Source organism: Wasmannia auropunctata, unplaced genomic scaffold (genome assembly GCF_000956235.1).
Source record: "Wasmannia auropunctata unplaced genomic scaffold, wasmannia.A_1.0 LD335844.1, whole genome shotgun sequence".
Lineage (NCBI taxonomy): Eukaryota > Metazoa > Arthropoda > Insecta > Hymenoptera > Formicidae > Wasmannia > Wasmannia auropunctata.
Genome location: NW_012027046.1, coordinates 823,785 through 842,890, shown reverse-complemented (window position 1 = coordinate 842,890; position 19,106 = coordinate 823,785). Strand labels below are relative to the sequence as shown.

The following is a 19,106-nucleotide window of genomic DNA, read 5'->3' as shown; positions in this document are numbered from 1 at the left end:
TAACTATTTATTAAATAGGAGCAGTGGCAACTTAAATAAAGTTCAGTTTGACACTATAAATATAACAATGTATTATTAATTAATAACAACGTTCGCTTGCCCCGGAAAATGGTCGTTTAAATGGACGCAAGAAACTTAACAATCTTATTCTCAATTAACAAAGACAATCGCGAGCTCTGAAACGTGATCGTTTAAATAGGCGCGAGATATTTAACAATTTTATTATTAATGATTGCTAGAATATTAAAACATCAATGCTTTACCTATCAATGCTCTTCATTTTTGAGTTTCAAACTGGGCACTAATTTATTTTTATATACGTTGCAATAAAAAAATGTACCTTTCTTGTTTTGTAGAATTAAATATTACTATATAATAATTGTATATCGTATTATAAATTGATAATAGGATACACACAAATATGATGTTGCAAAATAAATTACTGCTTCATTGTTATTGTTATTAATAAAATTTATTAGAATTTTAACTAAATTGTTTATTTAAGAATTTTCATATTGCGATCAATTATAATGATCACTAAATTATAAAAAATGCAAGGTCTTTAAATTTAATTAAATTTAATTATCCCGATTTCTTAATATGTGTGCTTAATATGTGAAAGAAAAAGATTAGTTTTCTTTCTGAGAGACACGAGATTGAAAAAAACTAGATAGTACTGCGATTATAAAAGATGCTTTATGTTCTTCAAATGTACAATAATTTTTAGATTCGTTCCTATTTTGTTACATACATTTTTCTCTTTCGGCGTTGTATTTTATGTATGAAATTGTTTTTAGAATCATATGAAGGGGATAACAGAGATGAACAACGTTAACATTCGCAAAGCTCACCCGTCTTAATTCGAAATAATTGGAGAACTTAAAAAGAATTTAATATGCTATACGATGGTATCGTTACATTAATTATAGCATGGATTTTTTTTCACATTAACACAGTTCACGATTTTTAAAAGAAAAACGTTCCGGAGTTCGATGTGACGGCGTCGTGGATGAAGGTATTGTGAATCGGTTTATACTGCTTCGTGATGAGCTTGATGGTTTCATGGGCCGCAAGCGCGCCGAGATATGCCGAGACGGAGTGCAATTCCGCGCCACCGAATCGGCAAAGCTCGTGCACGTAATCGTCCTTGGCTAACGGGCCACACCCCCATTCGCTCAACAGTTTCGTCAGGCACGCCTGTGATAACGATTCGATTACAGAACAAATTGTAATGCGAATTGAATAACGTTATAAATGTACAAAAAAAAGGCAGTACCTTAAGCTTCACGATGTCGGGTTCCACCTGGTCGTCAAATTCGCCAGGATACGAATTATACTCCGCCTGGAATTTATCCACTCCCCGGAGCATGACATAGTAAATCATCATACTCTCTGGATTCTCTAAATTTTGAACTGTAAAAAATTGCGGAGAGTCGTTAGGAGCAGCATACACTTTACTAGCAACTATTAATTGCAAGAAAGAATTATATAAAAATAGTTGAAATTGTAATTCTTCCTTGTTATATCATAATTATATCGTAGTTATAATTAAATTCTTGTTATTACTATAGAGACATAACTTGTTTGAACTCGACTATGAATTATACATAAATTAATTGTAAATTATGATTTTATGTATTTTTAAAGATAATTACCTATAATATTGGAATCGAAGACCTTGGGATCGTACTCGTCCGCGATACAGCTTCCTTTTTCTACGTGAATGTTAGCGACGTGTCTGCAAAATAGCTTAACATCCTTTTCCAAAATCGAATCTGACGATCTTCCCAATTGACGTAGTAATTGCAAAGTGCGCCTCCACACGGCTTCCGCATCTGCTGCCGCTTGTTTATGGTAACTAAAATAGATTCGATTATAACGCATATTAATTTACAATAACAGATTAAAAAGTAATGCACGAAAAAGTACTGCAATCTTAAGTGTACGTCAATATTTAAAAAAAATTTTCAATATTCTTTTCTATATAATATTATTACTACGACTATGTTAATTAAAGTAGTGAACAAAATTAAGTAACTATTTAAATGTAACGTGACATTTGTTTATATTTTTGATAATAGAACTTACTAATGAAACACTCTTATTTGCATTGAACACAGAAGACTGAACTACTTTATCGTGCATCATCGTCCTATATAACTGTCATTTCAGGGTCAATATTATTATACATTTGTTGGAGTGCAACGTATTTCTCGGTGTCCGCAGTCATGTCGGGTAGAGTACCCTTGAGCGGTAGCAATCCTCTCCCCTCGTTATCGATGAAGTCACGCACCGCTTTCGCGATAATCCAGAAGGAGCTGCTCTAAAATATACCGGTCGGTTTGAACGCACATGTTTTCAAACGGCAAATTATAGATCATATATAAATCATAGAAATATCTCATCGATACCTTCGCCGTTAAATTAACGCAACGATCGTCGTTTAGAATATTTATAACGCTATCGGGGATATCGCTCACTCTTACACACTTATTTACAGCCTTCATAGCTTCCTCGAAATTTTCCTCGCTATTGGACGAATCGTGCTCGTCGCGTCTCATGCCGTTCTTTATCATTTCCCTGAGCAGTAGCTTCTCTTTGTAGGTTTTCGGTAAGGCGCCTTGTACCGAGAACCACTTTTCTAAGTATTTGTACAAGATAACTAGATACGGTACGTGGCAATGGTCTTTGAAGCTCATCTCGTCTAGATTTATGGAATCTATGTGCTTCTTCAGGCTATCGAATGGCCTGTCCAGGCGTAAATCTGGCGTTTCGTTATCCGGATGGGTTTCCACAACCGTATGCTCCATTATTTGAATTCGCATGTACGCGATAAAGCCTAGGCTCTTACATACTATCAGAGGAATATTCAGTTCCCAAAGTCTTTTCGACAGAAGAATCAACGTTCTGAAAATATTCCCAAGAGAACGCATTTATTATTATATTTATCTTAACGCAGAAATACTTAAAAAATACGTAAAAATTTGTTTTTTTTTAAATAGCTGGTAGCCTAACACTTTTTTGTACTTAAAGTGAAATAAGTATACGTTTGAAATTTGGCAAAAAACGAGACGAAAAGTTCTAATGTAGTCTATAATACAGCAATAAAAAACAAATCCTTTAACTTTAGTTATTTTCTTCTCCAAAGTTGGTTTTTTGTTCAAATAACGGTTTCATTGTACATTATATCTGCAATCTTATTCTTACTTTTCGGTCAGCGCGGTCGCCACAACCACGGTGAAGCTATTGAAAAAATCTGGACTGTTAGATAAAATCTGTTCAGGCTCTTCGTCAATGTAATCGCCAGTCACGTCTGGATTCATCTCCAAGAGCATTTGCGTGGCCACTTGCGCTCTGGACTTTCCGACGCTATCGGCCTCTAGAAAAAAGCTAAGTCAAATCCATTTAATGCATCGCGCTGCGTCTTGAGATACTGCCAGAAAGAGAATGTTGTGTACATACTTGGTCTCGATGTCCTCCTCGGTGATCTTCTTGCCGTCGACTATGGTGAACGCTCCTACACCAGGAAGCACTAGCGATTTCAGTACCTCCGTGCCGAGCCCGGTGGCGTTTATGACACAGACATGAGCAGCCTCCAGAGATGCTTGGCCATGGTCGCCCCACAATCTGCAGGGAACAAAGATCAAATAAATTGTAATAATCTTATTATCTCGCGTGAGAAAGGAAAATCTCAACTTTGGAGAAGAAAGTAACTGAAGTTAAAAAACAATGTGAGACAGAGTACTCTATTAAAAAGATTACAGGTAGGTAAGTTATTATAGATGTTGTCAGTCATAACCTCAAAATCATATGTAGCTGGTGATGAGCCATACCTCAACTGGCGGTCGTATTTCCGATTTTTCTCGGACTGCTCGGGCGATTTCGACTCGGGGGACGCCATCGGGGAGACGAATCCGAGACGATACTGGGATAGTGCAGCGGCAGGAAGCACCTCGAGATGCACAGCTATATACGAACACAGCGGCGGCACCGCACTTGTGCGCGCACCTGGTATGTCAGTGTATGTGAATGTGATACGTATATGTATACATATATGGTGTGTGCGATGTGTGGATATCATGGTCAAGAATGCCGGGATGGCTCTACATTCTACACTCATATACTATACGGTCCATATACTATACTATCCATTTAAATCGCTATTTAAATGGACATTGGACGACGGTAAGCGAGGTTCAGATTTGCTATTATTAAATTCACGACGCACAATCCATATTATAAATAATATCGTCAATCGAGTATTGCAATTGCAATAAAATATATTAGATATATAAATTTAATTTTATATATTTTCAAGAGTATGATATAATGCATTATTTATTAGAGAATTGTTTTAAAGAAAAAAAATATTAATTTTTAAAAATTCTGCAGCGATAGCAAATCTCTTAGATTAAGCGGCGCGTAATACGCATATATGATCATATTTTTCTCTTTCGAGAATTTAAACTTTAAACTTAATTAATAGCATGCGACAGTTTTATATGACACTTTCGTTTGGCATAAGGGTTAAATTATCAGACAAAATAAGGGATGATGAACGCATCATTAGATTGAAATTCGTGTCCTTCGCAAATTACGGTTGATTATCTTTATCCTATGGTATTTCCTCTGTGCGGCGTGATCTAACAATAAGATGTTTTTTTATTTTCCACTTCTAGTTGTTCCTGCAATAATGCCATTAATAAAATAAATAAAAAGGAAATTTTACTCTCCCCTTATTTTTCCTTCTTTTTTCTTCTTCTGATCTTTTGTTTTCTCTCTTTCTTTCTAATTGGTTCTGTTCATATATATGGCAGATTTTGAAAAGTGGGAGAACAGCGCAAAAAGAGAATTCACCTTTGAGGGGAAATAACCGTTGCATAAAACAGAAACAAAATATATAGAAATTATCGAGATTCTTGGAAGGAAGGAAGTCGAATCCAAGCAATAATCGTTGCAATTATCACAATATTGCATTGATTTGCACAGATTTTACATGTTTTATCAATAATTGCAATTACGTATAATCTTCGTATAACGTAAACTTCGATGAAGTAGTTCCGTAACTAAAAAGTGCGCTGAAAATTCGCATGACAATTAACGCTTCACTTTTTTTCTTAAGCCTGTTATTGTACAAATAATCAGTAAATAGTTGCTGGCGCAATCGGTAAATCGTTCGCGGCGCTTTTCGAAGAGACGACGAGAGGCGTCGAGGATTGACGAGGCACGCCGACGTGCCGTTCGATATTCGCGCGCCACGTGCCCACGGCAAGTATCGTCTGTGTCGCGGCCGACGATTGTTGCGTTTGACAGTTGTCGCTGATCAGTCGCGGCGGATGCTACGTGCCTGAGTGAATAACGTCATGTTCAAGACGTGAGTAACGTGTAATAATTTGCGCGACTATATATGCTCCTCTCCGGCCCGTTAAATCTCACGCGACTCCACGTTGAAAATAAAATCGTTCCGATCATTTATTATCAGGGATTATTGATAACGCGATCACGTTATTGACGTTCATTCAATAAAAAGAAAAAAATAAGACGGATCGCGCGAGTCGAACGAAAGTGAAATTCGATGGCGACGGAATTTGTCGTTTGTGTTGACAGTGCGAACTACAATGCCAGTATTTGATTGAAATTGTTTATTTTTATGCGACGAATCACGTACGCGACAGTGTATGTCCACATAATTAAAATTCATTAATGTGGTAATGGTATTTTAATCTAATTATTGACTATGAATACATAATTTATTTCTTTTTTAATTAAAAAACTTATCGTTTGGATTTTATTTTTTAATTAATTACAATAACTTTTCTCTTCGAGAAACACATGCAATATACGTACATGCATATTGCAATAATTTATATGACTTTATATAAATAATATATGAATATACGTACGTTTCTATAAAAATTATAAATTTAGAATTACAAAAAATTGTTTAATTTATTTAAAAGCGGTTCGCTCGTAAGAAAAAAAAATTTTATTTATGAAAATTTAAATAATTTAAATCTTTAACGTGAACATATTTCAAATTTAATTTAAGCAATTTTAACTATTTTTTTACATGGAATTTTTATCAAAAACACAAAAGAAACAAATTTAATCTTCTTTAAAACGTTTGCATCTAAATGATTTAAGGCTTGTATGTTAATGTGAAATAATATTTTGCTTATTGTAATATATATATTTAATATTACAATAGCTTTACTTCCATTTATTTTAATCGCAAAACTTAAGAAACGTTATAATTTTAAAGTGATTTGTCATTTTATAATTTACTCTGTGCCTTATACAATATTTTTTAGATTAGATAGATTTATAGATATTACAGACAGAATATGATTATATTAAGTATAATTAATTGTCTAATTATTTTATTTAATAATTATTAATTATAGATATAAATATTTAAAATTAAATTTAAGCCTATCAAAGCACGGATAATTCACAAAATCTTTTATATATGATATATGTATATATAAATTTTCTCAATTTAAAATAACATTCGCTGTGTGTCATATACACGTATACATAACACAACCGTAAAATGCAAACACGAATAATTTTGTTAATTTACTATAAACATTTTTCTACATACTGATTTTATTTTATTCATCATCTTGGCTATTAAGGTGCAATTTCATGAGACGCTCGTTTTAGCATTAAAGTCATGGCACACAGAAAAACTTAAGCAGAATGTTAATGCGCGAAATGTTCAATGCATAAGTTACTGCATTTATCACTATTGTTTATAGTGCAGATGCATTTTTACACGGGTCATTTAAAATGCTAATTAGGTAAATTTTTATTCATCAACGTACATTATAATGGAAAACAGATAACCTTATGATATAATTACGATTTTGCTTCGAGTTAGTTTATTGCGGAATTCGTGTAGACTCTTGCGAAAATAATTCTATTTATATTTCAATTACGTCGTTATCTGTCAAAACATTTGTTAGTTTAGCCCATGAACCGTGATATATGTGTGTAACAGTGACATCCCACTAAACGGAAATGAATTGAAATTTCAAATCATGGATTAAAATAAATTGAAATGGATTGGTCTTCGTGGAAATGAATGCATTTTTATAAAGGCCAATCCATTTCAATCCATGGTTTAGAATATTTCAATCCATTTTCGTTTACTGGGAGAGATATGTGAGTCACAATACGGAAAAACATTCTGAGAATTCTCCTACTTGATATCTAGTATATCAAAATAAATATTTGCGCGTAGCCGTTATCGATGCTTATCGCGATGTTAACTTTGTTATCCTTGTATTATCTCCGCGCGAACGTAACCACTTATCTCAATTATGTATAGAATTTCGATCGGACTATGCTCCTTGAATTTCGATCGGACTATACCTAATGCTCATTCCCGCGCGGGTATAAGTACGTCTTCGCACGCAGTATAAAGCCGTAAAGTACTTCGCCGCTCTGCACACACATTTCGCACCGTAAATACGACAATTTACGAAATGAGACGTCCGTTGCGAGGCAACCAGTATGTCATACGAAATATAGAAGGGCCAATTATTATCCTAAGGGCTCTCTTCGTCCATTTAATTTTCCTCGAACGAGCGATAATAAATTGATATAATATGTAAATATTAAGTCGCTTCGATGTCATTATACGAGCCCAATAAAGAAAATGTAAGTCAATCGACCGGACAAGTTAGGGTGGTGTGCGTCTCGCGATGTTATCTCTATTCAACTATTCGAAATATTATCTTCAACACCTATCACGCTTGAACTTACTGAATAAAATCGTTTAACCTTTAACGAACGAATTGACTCGCTTATCAGCTGGAAGAGTAAAGGACACGAGTAACAGTTCAAGAAGAATTCTGACCTCTGGTCAGGCGCGATCGGATGATCCAAGATGATATCTTTGTTTTCGTTTTATCAGTATCAATGACATTTCCGTCTTGCTCTCGGTTTTAATGATAATAATTGGAAATGCGGAAAGACGAGAAAGCTTTCAAATTTCATTTGAATACAAAAAAAATGTTTCACAATTTAGACAATTGAGACACATAAAATCTAAGATACGTAATAAAAAATACCAATTTCGAAATAAAAAACGAAAAATTTAAAATTATAATGACGCTAACGGTTTAACGTCAGTGCATAAAATTATATTGATTTAGTTAAAAAAGTCAGTTTTTATGGAACAGATATATGCAATGGCTAAGTAATAATTTTAATAAATATTTATTCGAGATATCTTCAAATATATTAATATAATATTGTATAAATCGAGAAACAGCAATTTCATTGGACATTAAAAAAAATAAAAAGATATTCTGAAATACAGAGGTTCGGTTATTTTATATAGTTTGACTTTGCGTGATAAAAAATTCAATACATGAATAAAATGCGCATATTTATTTGTCATTCAGTAAGCAAACGTCAGCGGATTTTTAAAAATTAGAATTTGCAAATATAAAACACAATATTGACGGCAGAATTCACAAACATAGGCTCTTTTCAGTTTCTATCATCAATTTGTAATACATCAAATCTCGCGACCTGATTTGCTTGATTTCCGCCGTTATATTTCATTAACATAAATCCGCTGATATTTCTACTTGCGTTTTGTCAACATGCTGACAAAATTCGCAGTAAACATTTCGCGAGATCGACTCTCGGTGGACTTCGATTATCTGCACATGCACAGAAAAAGAAACAATTTGTCGACGTTATCGCATAAGGACCGAGAAAACACAACGTCATCGCTCGTTATCACAAAGCGCTCATCTTCTTGCCTTGGAACAATGGACCGATAACATTAACGAATGGGCATTCTATTAAAATTTTGTAACAGTAGATATGTGTAAATTGTATAGTTAAAAATACACGGAAGTATTTCCATGCGAATTTAATGAGTTTTTAATACGTTGTATTTTAGACCTAAAAAAGGACACGTATTTTTGTATACGTGATCATACGCACTTTTAAAGAATAAAACATCCCTTTTGAAAAAAATCAGCTCTTTCCTTTCGAAGCGAATAACATCGAAATATGTTATAAAAGATAGAAAAGAATTTTTTAAATAAAATTTTTAAACGATTTTAAAAATACACGTTCTGTCCACATTTTCCCGTAAGGACGATGGAAAAAAACAAAAACATATATTTCGATGACATTTTCCGTTAGTATAAATTATAATTACAAATGATAAAAAATTTTTATTGTTCATAATTATACATTTATGTAGAACTAGAAACTAGAACAATAGCACTTCAATATATAATAAATTCAATGTGTAACAATACTAACAATAAATCAATATAATATATGACAAGATTAAATTCCTGATTGAATTTCCGCTTTGAAAGAAAATAACTGAAAAATATTTTTTCAAAGAGTCGTTCTCTATTCTCTAAAAATGTGTATGAACATATATAACGAATATGTGTCCCTTATTTTTGGTTTAGAATATAACACATTAAAAGCTCATTAAAAACTGGAGGAAAATATTTCCATGCATTTCATTGTAAAATCAAATTCGTCTATTACATATAGATATTTAATTTTCCTTTTGATGCCTTGAGTCAGAGAAATCTTATTTTATACTATAAGATTTTATCATATTTTCCATATTCATACTCTAATTAATTTATTTTGCATTTACATAACTTTTATTAGATATCTATAACGATGATTTAAGAACGAATTATATAACGTTAAAAAACGAGGAGTTTTATTTTTTTAAATGAAATAAATAGATGTTAATAAATCTTTACGACGATTTAATTTAATAGAATCGGTTTAAAATTTATCAGCTGTAGTCAGCAGTTTCTTTGCGCGCGATCTTATCACGTTCTATTAATTTTTTCGATGTTTTCAAACTATGATTCAATGAAAAACTTACTTTCCTTGATTTAAAAAGAAAAAGTTAGGCTATCTAGCTATTTATATTGAGTTGTATATTGTATACCGTCTGTATATTGAAAAATACCTGCTCAAATGCATAAAACTAATTTAACTTGTTTTCGCATTTGCAAAATATTAGTATGTTTCGAGATCTATTTAAAAAAAAGTGTCGCAACCGATATGTCCACGATTGTACTTTTACAATTAAATTTGATTTCTAAATGTCATTTGTTTACTCACAATCTATGAATAGATATATATACACATATAACATTATTCGCTCATACTTATTTCTTAAAGTAAAAAGTTAAAAATATGAAGATGCAAAGTGCGAAGTTCGGTGTAACTTTGAGTCTGCATGATTCACCACACGCGTGATATATAATTAAAAATTACGCCGATCTCTTGACAATGATATATACTTGAAAATTACGTCGCTCTCTTGACAGTTATGTCCGATAATGAATTTCAGAATTTGAGAATTGAACTTTAAACCTGTTTGGATGTATTGAACCGTTACTATGTGTTCTTATCGCGCGTTTAATCAATGATAATAAATTCACTCACATGAATTAAAAATAGTCTTCGATTTTAAATTAGTGTTAATTGCAAGTTGCAAATCATATTAATTATTGTCTCGCCTTAGTGTATATATGCGCCTCACTTATATCTAAATCATATTAATGTATGTACATTACATTCTACAATATAATATAACTTTCTTATTACTACACTCTCTAAATCTTTGGAAAAGTCACTGATTGAATCAGTATATAACACCTTGCATCGCTAATGAATAAGTGAAACAGCCGAATCCGCTGTGTAATTAGCGAGAACAGCGAAGTGTTCACTGATTTGTCATTGATTATAGCATTATTCACTTATTTATTAGTGATTTTTATTTATTTATAATGATTTTTAAGAGACAATGTCCGCGCTTTACTTTACTGCTTGCGCGCTGTGAGCATGATTTGTTCTTACTTAATAATTGATAAACAATGAGGATTTCCGAAGGCTGTAAGCACAAAAAAAGTGAAATTAATATGAAACGCAGTCAATGCATGTGCATATTGAATATTTGCTATATTGGCGTACTTGAGACATTCAATGAATAAACATTAAAACGTTGATCAGTGATTATCGACTGATTCAGATTTAGAGAGTAATTATTTTTAGTTATTAATTTGAATATCTTATTATATTTTCAATTTAGTTTATTATTCAAATGAAGTTATTTTTTTATGTAACTTGTAAATTATTTTTTTATTTTGACGTTATATATGTAATTCATGTTACATATAGTATTTTTTAGAAATAGATAGATATGAAGAAGCTCTTACATAATATAATGAGCCTCGATTATCTATTATGATCATACACGAAACGGTTATTTGCAAACAATTTGTGATTTATTGTGGAGAAATTGAAAAGAAGTCATGTAGAATAATAGTAATCACGTAACTCGAGCTTGCAAACGAGATACTCAAAGAAGCATCAAATGACTTCACGTGTATCGTCTTACTTTAACATTAGAACCGCTAAAATCTTTTGATCAGCTGTTGAGTGAGTGAGTGAGTGAGTGAGTGAGTGAGAGAGAGAGAGAAACTTTTTATAAACCACTTTTATTAAACCATGAAGACCGAAATTTTAGCATAAGTGCGCAATGATGCACATGAATTATTAATAATTATTATACACATATACATAGAACGTTATTCTTTCGAGGGAAATTTTTAAAAAATAAATTATCTTTTTTACAATATAAGAAATAAATTATTTTAAATATTAATTCTCTAATCGTTTCTCTCTCTCTCTCTCTTTCTACGATGCTCTTTAGATTGTAAAAAATGCAAATATGTTGTATTCAATTAAAAATTAATTAAAAGTTCATTTTCTCAGCTTCTTCTCACGTAACAGAAACATATTATTATGATAAATAATCTCATTCATTTTTTTTAAATTATTTTAATCGTAAATAATTCTAAGCTTGACGAAGTTAATTGGAAGCAAATTCCAATTTTGTTAATTTTCGTACGATTTTATCCTTCGATCTTCTTATTCTCAATATAGAATTAATAGAATAAATACAATCGGTGTAATTAATCTTGTACGATTTCAGAGTACTATGCGGCATTTATTCGACGAGCGGCATCGCTCTAATATTTCTCTTTGTGATGCTATGTGCCTTAAGCGAGCGTGTGAGGTATCGAGCGAAATTCATCTTCTTCATAGTAGCGAGCGCGTTAGCCGCGGGATTATGGATACCGTTCATGCTACATCGAATCGGCAGCTGGAAAAACGCGCTGTAAGTTCCCGCATTTACGGATGGAAGGCAAATTTTCGTGTTTTATTAAAATATAAATGAAAACCTTGCAGAATGCCGGCCAGATGTGTGGTAACAATAGCGAAGATCATCGGGATGAATTTCCGTTTTCGCGGCAAGGAGAACATCGTGAAGGACTCTGGCTGCGTGGTGCTCATCAATCATCAGAGTTCGTTAGATCTTTGCGGTAACTATCAATTATTGCTATGAGTTCGTTAAATTAACCCTTTCGGATCGGCATGTTTTTGTTTGGTTATGCCTTGCTTGATCAATTTTCATGAAACTTGGCTCATGAGGTAGTTACTTTGTTAGAAAATTCCGGTCCACAGAAAAATGCTCTGAACAAACTTAGTGAAATAATACGCGAATAAAAAGGTAGACTTTATCAGGAAACGCCGCGTAGGCACAATAAAATTGGCCGTACAGTTTTAGGTGAATTGTGGTTAGCGATGGACAACTGCACTGTTATTTCGAAGAAGGAGATTTTGTACCTTGGACCATTCGGTCTCGCAAGCTGGCTTTGGGGAACGCTGTTTATCGACAGAAAAAAGAAAGGAGAATCATGCCAGATTATTAATGCTACAGCGGAATCGATTCGTCTAGCGAAGGTGACTTTACGTAATACTTTCTATATCATTGACAGTGTAGAGATTTAAAGTAACATTAAAAACTAACAACATTAAGAAGTATCTCTATTTTAAAATGTATATTAAGGCAGCGTTTGAAAATATTTTAACAGGAAAGATTTAAATTACCGTGAGTTTTAAATAAATCGATATACTTCGAACAGAATAGTAAGAAAATAAAAACAGAGTGATAATACTAATTTTATACAGAAGTTTAACACTTTCGATTGATCCTTCTAGCGGAGGCTTCTTCTATTTCCCGAGGGACATCGACATTCGGGTAATTCATTGCTTCCCTTCAAAAAAGGCGCTTTCCATGTCGCGATTGAATCTCAAATGCCGATTCAACCTGTTGTCGTGTCAAAGTACTACTTTCTGGATAGCAAATTAAAAAGATTCCATTCAGGTAAATAACGAGATTAGCTATATTTTAAGCTGCTAATTAAATAATAAAGGAATTGACCATGTATGTGTAAGCCTCTGTGGGCTTTTTTCTTGTATATAAATTATATTTTCATGTATGTGAAAAAAAGAGGTCTAAAGAGAGATGGTTTTACATTTCAGGAAGTAGTTACATTACTGTTCTACCGTCCATTCCTACCGCGGGCATGACCAAAGATGATCTTCCAAAGCTCATGGAGCAGGCATATGAAGTTATGAATAAAATGTTCGTGGAATCCACGACAGAGTGCCTCGAGGAGCAAATACAAAGTTTAAAGTGCGAATAATAGGAATACCGCGAAACGATTTAGCGTGACTAAATCATAATCTAAATTCTAATCAATCGGAGAGCTCGTGACTGACTGATTTGCGAATTGCAAATTCGCAGAAATTTCACGTGTGAATGATTTTTATTGCGTTATTAATTTCGCGTGAACGCATGTAATTCCTGCACGCTCTCTCGTGTACACGATGTACATATCAGTTTTGGAATTCAGTAATACATTCAGGTCTTTGTATATGTATATTTCGGTCGACCATTCGACGAAAACTATTTTCCCCGATTATGTTACAATCACGACGTAAGCTTAGAACATCACGTCGATCAGTGCTCTTCCATTATCTCTCAAATAAGTTTATCTTTACAGATCAGAAGGATTTTGCGAAGCTCAAACAATTTTTTAACGATGCAATTTGTACTTTTTATACCTTACAGAAAAATGTAAAATATTTATATAATCGATATTCTCTATTTTCATTACGCAAAAATGCAGTGCATACTTTAGAATGGTTACGTAAAATTGTTGTAAGTGTAAAATTGTGTAAAACTCATCTCATTACGTACTCCAGTAGATATACATTATTTATACTACATATAAATAATATATTATATTATTTATATTATAAATTATTTGTGTTAATATCAACTCCGGATAAGATTTTTTCCCGTAATAGAGTATAAAATGAGGTGTCTCCTTGTATAATTATTTTGTATCTTTTTTACATATTGTTAAAGTAATGATACGAATCACGCATATGCTTGTAAAGGAGAGACGCAGAATAGAAAATATGTCAGGCTTTCAAATATTTGATATTTAATTTAAAAACATGACGTTACTTCGTAATATGTAATGTTCTCAAAAAATTACTTGTTATTGTATTTACGTCCGAATTCTCGTACGCATAATTATACAGAGTATTTCGTCCAAAATATTAGTTTGTAGTAAAATTAAACTTACCAACAATACAAACGAGGCACTTATATACGTGTACAAACATTTCTATGTTTAAAACTTTTTGGTATTGTTGTAAAAGTTAATCTATATTTGTGCATATCCACTTAATCCTCTTTGAAAATAATCGTTCTATTGACGGGATGGAGAAAAATGATTTTTTATTGCGAAACATTAATTATTCAATGCATTTTCAGGAAAAAGTGTAATTAATGTATATATGTTTCTTTATACTCGTAAGAATATGTTAATGCGAGAGAATAATATTGAAGAACAACCCGAGTATAATGTTGCAAATGTATGATTTATACATGTCTATACATATATTCAGGAATGTTTGTTGTTACCGCCATAATAAATTATATTTTAAATATCATGACGCATTCGGCGATATTATTTTTATCATAAATATTAATTATTTAATTAAATTAAATAAATTTTTCAATTTAATTAAATCTACAAATTCCGAAGGTGCGATAAAATACGTATATTATATATACATATTAATATTACGATTGAATACCTATCAAGTGGTAATATCCTCGAGTTTTTCAAGACAATCATAAAGCTTGTTCGATACGTTGCTCATGTCAAAATCCAGCGCTTTAGATGAAGGATGGTAATCGATAGGACTTGATAAAGTCACGAAATTTTTGTGCCTTTTATCAAAGACGCGATTGCAACAACACGAACAAAGTGTTCCCATAGGCATTATCTTATTTTGCCATTCAACTAAATCATAAGTTTGGCTCAGAGGTTTATTCGAGTGAACGTTAATGTCTTCTTCAGTTTGGAGAGCAGAATAAATATTATATCTTTTCATTCGAGGCCAAATTACTTGCGATGATTGAAGCATCCATCTCGATGGCGCAAATATCACAGATATTTCTTTTCCTTGTAATCTTTCTTCTCTCCTCTTTGTCACCTGTCTCTTTTGCGGTTTTGCCATTTGTACAATCATCCAAAGCCGACGATCTGTTTTGTAGGCAATTCAAGCACGAAAGTTTATCAGTTTGCGTTTCAATATTCGTTTTCCGTCTTGGAATTATTATTTTAGGAACACAATTGTATCTCGCCTTGCCTGTCGTTTGACACGACTGAATGCCTTTTTGTTGAAAATTTAAAGTTGAAGTTCCTACGGATATTTGTCTATTAAATACTGGAGTTGTCAATGCAGAAATAACGTATTGAATTTGCTTATCGTCTTTTATTGGCCAATTACTGCTGATAAAGTCCTCGGATTTTTTATACCCTCGATTATTTTCTTCGGAATATATGCATCTTTTTTTAAACAAGACTTTCTGCAAATATCATTTTTACGAAATTATTATATCATAATTACACGTTTTTACATTTAATGGCTTTAATGGCTTTAATGGCAGATTCTCTTATAAATCGAATAAAATTATCAACATTAATTTACCTTCACTACTTCATTGATCTCTTTCTTTTTTTCACTTATATTTCTCCAGGAGGAAATTACATTGAAAGACGTTTCATTCTCAGCCCTAAAATCTTTAATTAAATCATCTTTTCTCGGACTCGTTCTGTTTACAAGATACGTTCTGGCTTTTCTTCGCTCAGTAAATTCGTCGACGTTCTCCGAGTCGCAGCAATCGTTACAGATATCAACTTCAAGTTCCACCGAAAGTGAGGAAGCTAAAGATTCGTCCATTCCAACTTCGACGGGCGAAGAATCCGTGAAACGTTCATCATTTCGTACCGTATCGACATTTATGAACTTCGGAAAATCTTTCTTTTCCCCGAAACTTAGGCACTCGAGTGACAATCCGATTTCGTCTACTTTTTTTTCCGGTGTGCTGCATCTGTATTTATTACACGGCAATTTGTACAGCGCGTAAGGACATTGTTCCCCACATGAACACTTTCTATATCTTTTTATTTTATTCTTTAAGAACGTTTGTCTCACACGATTTTTCGAAAATTCGTCTGCGAATCTATCTGAGTAAATCACAGATCGATCATTATTTATCAACGGGCTGGTTTGCTTATTATTGCCTATAATGTTTCGTCTTGCAAGACGATTACAATAACTGTATAATTTCTTCTTGTCATCTTCTTGACGTGAACATATAGCAATATCTGTTTGTACAGAATCATCAGATGTAAATGTAGTATCGGCCAAATTACCCAATTCTCCACTGATGTCAGTGTACTTATTTGTGTCTTCGTTCCTGTTTCTGAATTGTAAAAAATTTTGCTCTTTTTTTTGCAAGAAACATACTTCTTGTTGCTGTTCTTGACTGGACGTTATACACTTATTCTTTGTGCTCTTTGGGGATTGTGGAGTCTTTCGAACATTTTGTATATTTTTAATGATCTTGTTTTTAAAATATTTCAAGCCGCCGTATATCGCTAAAAATCTAGTTGGTTCTTGGTCCTTTTTTTTCAAGGTCTTTTACGAAAATTTGTAATATATATTTCTTTTAAGAAATTTAGTATGTAGTTTACTGTTCTTATTTCAACGTAAAACTATGCTACATTTCTTGTATAAATTATTATAAATATAGATATAAATAATTGTTATATAAAACGAAAACCGTCTGTAAATATTACGACTTATTGTATTAAATTCGCAAATCTTCTTCAATTTTTTCAAATACTACGTGAAGAAGTTGAACATTGTTACGGAAGTTGTTAAATTTATTAAAAAAATATTACGCAATAAAAAACGAGTATATATAACATATTTATATAAAATCCTGACATAAAAAATGTCATCATTATCATTAGTGTTAAAAATATTATTACCTAACAATAATATATAATGTGACCGAGTCACAAATTTAAAACAATAAAATGCGATGAGGCTCAATAACGTAGAAACTTGGCACAGAAATTGAGTACATTTGCTTGTATCATCAAAGTTGGAAGCCCTTCTCATCCATTATGGAAAATATTATGTTCCAGCTCTCAACGAAATGAATTATTGAAATGGTATATTGATGTAACAAGTTTCAAGAAATTGACATTTTTTGAAGAAAGACCGAAACGTACGAATGGATACATTGTACTAAAAATATGTAATATGGTTTAATATATTTCAAAGAAAAATTTTTACGCATTAAGTTCTACGTTATTGACTCTTAGCGCCTGTCTTATTCATCTTTGTCATGCATTACTGTGTATAATGTCTTATAAGAATACCTGGTTATTTTTTGTAAGCTCACACGTTTCGTTGATCCTTGCGGAAACTCCAATACTTTCAAAATATGCCCTCACTTTTCGTAATACGCTCGGACGAACATAATCAATTTTGTTATTCTCGTTTACAGACTCAAAACATACATTTTCATGATTTACGCTGCATGATACTTTTTTCAAATGATTTAGCTCCGTCCTAAGTTCGTCCACCACAGCTGAAAGAGCTTCCACTTGTTCAAGTATTTGACTGAGCTCTCTATCACGATGGCAGATCTTTCTTGACATGATTCGTATTATTAGAATTATGATATTCTAAAAAGAAAATATCCGGAATGTTATTGGCGTTATACAGCATGTTAATAATTTATAAAATCAAAGATCAAAATTGAAGTAAAAAAGTACTGTTTTGATAACATGGTTAAGGTACGATAGGTCATCTGTCATCTACATTTTAATTTGTTTTTTCTTATATATATGATTTTATGAGAACACTTGAAAATATTTTTCAGAAAAAATAAGCTTCAAAATCAAAGTTATAATTTTTCATTAAATGTAACAAGCAAAAAAATTTACGTTGGTGAGCAAAATCAAATTTTGTATTAGCTTTAACTTTTATATGCCAATCTTATACAAGAAACCATGTATCGCCATTTATATTACAAATTATAAAATTAATACATTAACAATAGCATATATATATATATATATATATATATATATATACTACAATAATATATAATAAAATAATTACAAAACATATATAATTCATACGAAATGTACGGATAAATAATATACATTATTACAATTTATTTATGGCAAAAACCGATTTCTCACATTGATAAAACCGCTTCGTATTAAATATTCATTTATTTGATTCATTTTATGTCATATAGGTACACATTCGTCGTCAGTCCGGTGTTCACGTATTATAGACTGACTATTAGCGTAGTAATGTTTGGTAATACAAAAAATCTCTTCCTAACACATTTACGCGTAATACTATATTTGTAAACTGTATATGTACAATTTTCGTTACTTCATTCATATCGCCGTTTTGACTTCATAGACACAAAATAATTGTGATGCGTTTTCCAAAACCGCCGTTGTCGTTCTCGCGCGGCTATTAACATTACGATGCAAAAATAACTATAAAAAGTTACTTAAAAATAATTGCGCATGCGCCAATAAAAAACAATTTCTGCACGATTGCTTGAAATAAATATCAATATGTATATATGTATATATATACTCATTTTTCATCTTTTGTGTCTTTTACATACCACTCAGTACGATGGCCCTATCGTTTACGCTTCGTTGTTCATCGCGGAATTCCTAGAGATCCTTAAAAATAGCGTAGATATTTATTGTACCCAACGAACGATCTCCTTAGCACGAAATGACAAGCAGATCTGTTTCATTGCGATAATA

The 19,106-nt window shown here is 32.2% G+C and overlaps 2 protein-coding genes across 9 annotated transcripts; one reads left to right on the top strand and one right to left on the bottom strand.

The window, feature by feature from the left end:
* Positions 1–674: 674 nt before the first annotated feature.
* Positions 675–18,855, bottom strand: LOC105455765 (NEDD8-activating enzyme E1 regulatory subunit). 8 transcript variants are annotated; one of them, XM_011699331.1, is made up of 9 exons: positions 17,682–17,698; positions 3,834–4,008; positions 3,463–3,627; positions 3,208–3,390; positions 2,412–2,907; positions 2,190–2,323; positions 1,656–1,858; positions 1,277–1,413; positions 675–1,197 (listed from the first exon to the last, which is right to left on the bottom strand). In XM_011699331.1, the coding sequence occupies exons 2-9, from the start codon at positions 3,899–3,901 to the stop codon at positions 967–969; spliced, it is 1,617 nt and encodes a 538-aa protein (XP_011697633.1). In that variant the 5' UTR covers positions 3,902–4,008; positions 17,682–17,698; the 3' UTR covers positions 675–966. The 8 variants fall into 8 exon arrangements, with proteins under 8 accessions (XP_011697633.1, XP_011697632.1, XP_011697627.1 ...); XM_011699333.1 differs by lacking the exons at positions 675–1,197; positions 1,277–1,413; positions 1,656–1,858; ... (3 more) ...; positions 3,463–3,627; positions 3,834–4,008 and adding exons at positions 15,374–15,488; positions 15,590–15,648; positions 15,736–15,814; positions 15,937–16,929; positions 18,513–18,855 and having other exon boundaries at positions 17,682–17,990; XM_011699330.1 differs by lacking the exons at positions 675–1,197; positions 1,277–1,413; positions 1,656–1,858; ... (3 more) ...; positions 3,463–3,627; positions 3,834–4,008 and adding exons at positions 14,951–15,648; positions 15,736–15,814; positions 15,937–16,929; positions 18,513–18,855 and having other exon boundaries at positions 17,682–17,990.
* Positions 5,261–14,892, top strand: LOC105455764 (1-acyl-sn-glycerol-3-phosphate acyltransferase alpha). Its single transcript, XM_011699324.1, has 6 exons — positions 5,261–5,374; positions 12,011–12,196; positions 12,268–12,401; positions 12,641–12,822; positions 13,081–13,246; positions 13,405–14,892. Exons 1-6 carry the CDS (start codon positions 5,364–5,366, stop codon positions 13,566–13,568), a joined length of 843 nt encoding a protein of 280 aa, XP_011697626.1. The 5' UTR covers positions 5,261–5,363; the 3' UTR covers positions 13,569–14,892.
* Positions 18,856–19,106: the final 251 nt, after the last annotated feature.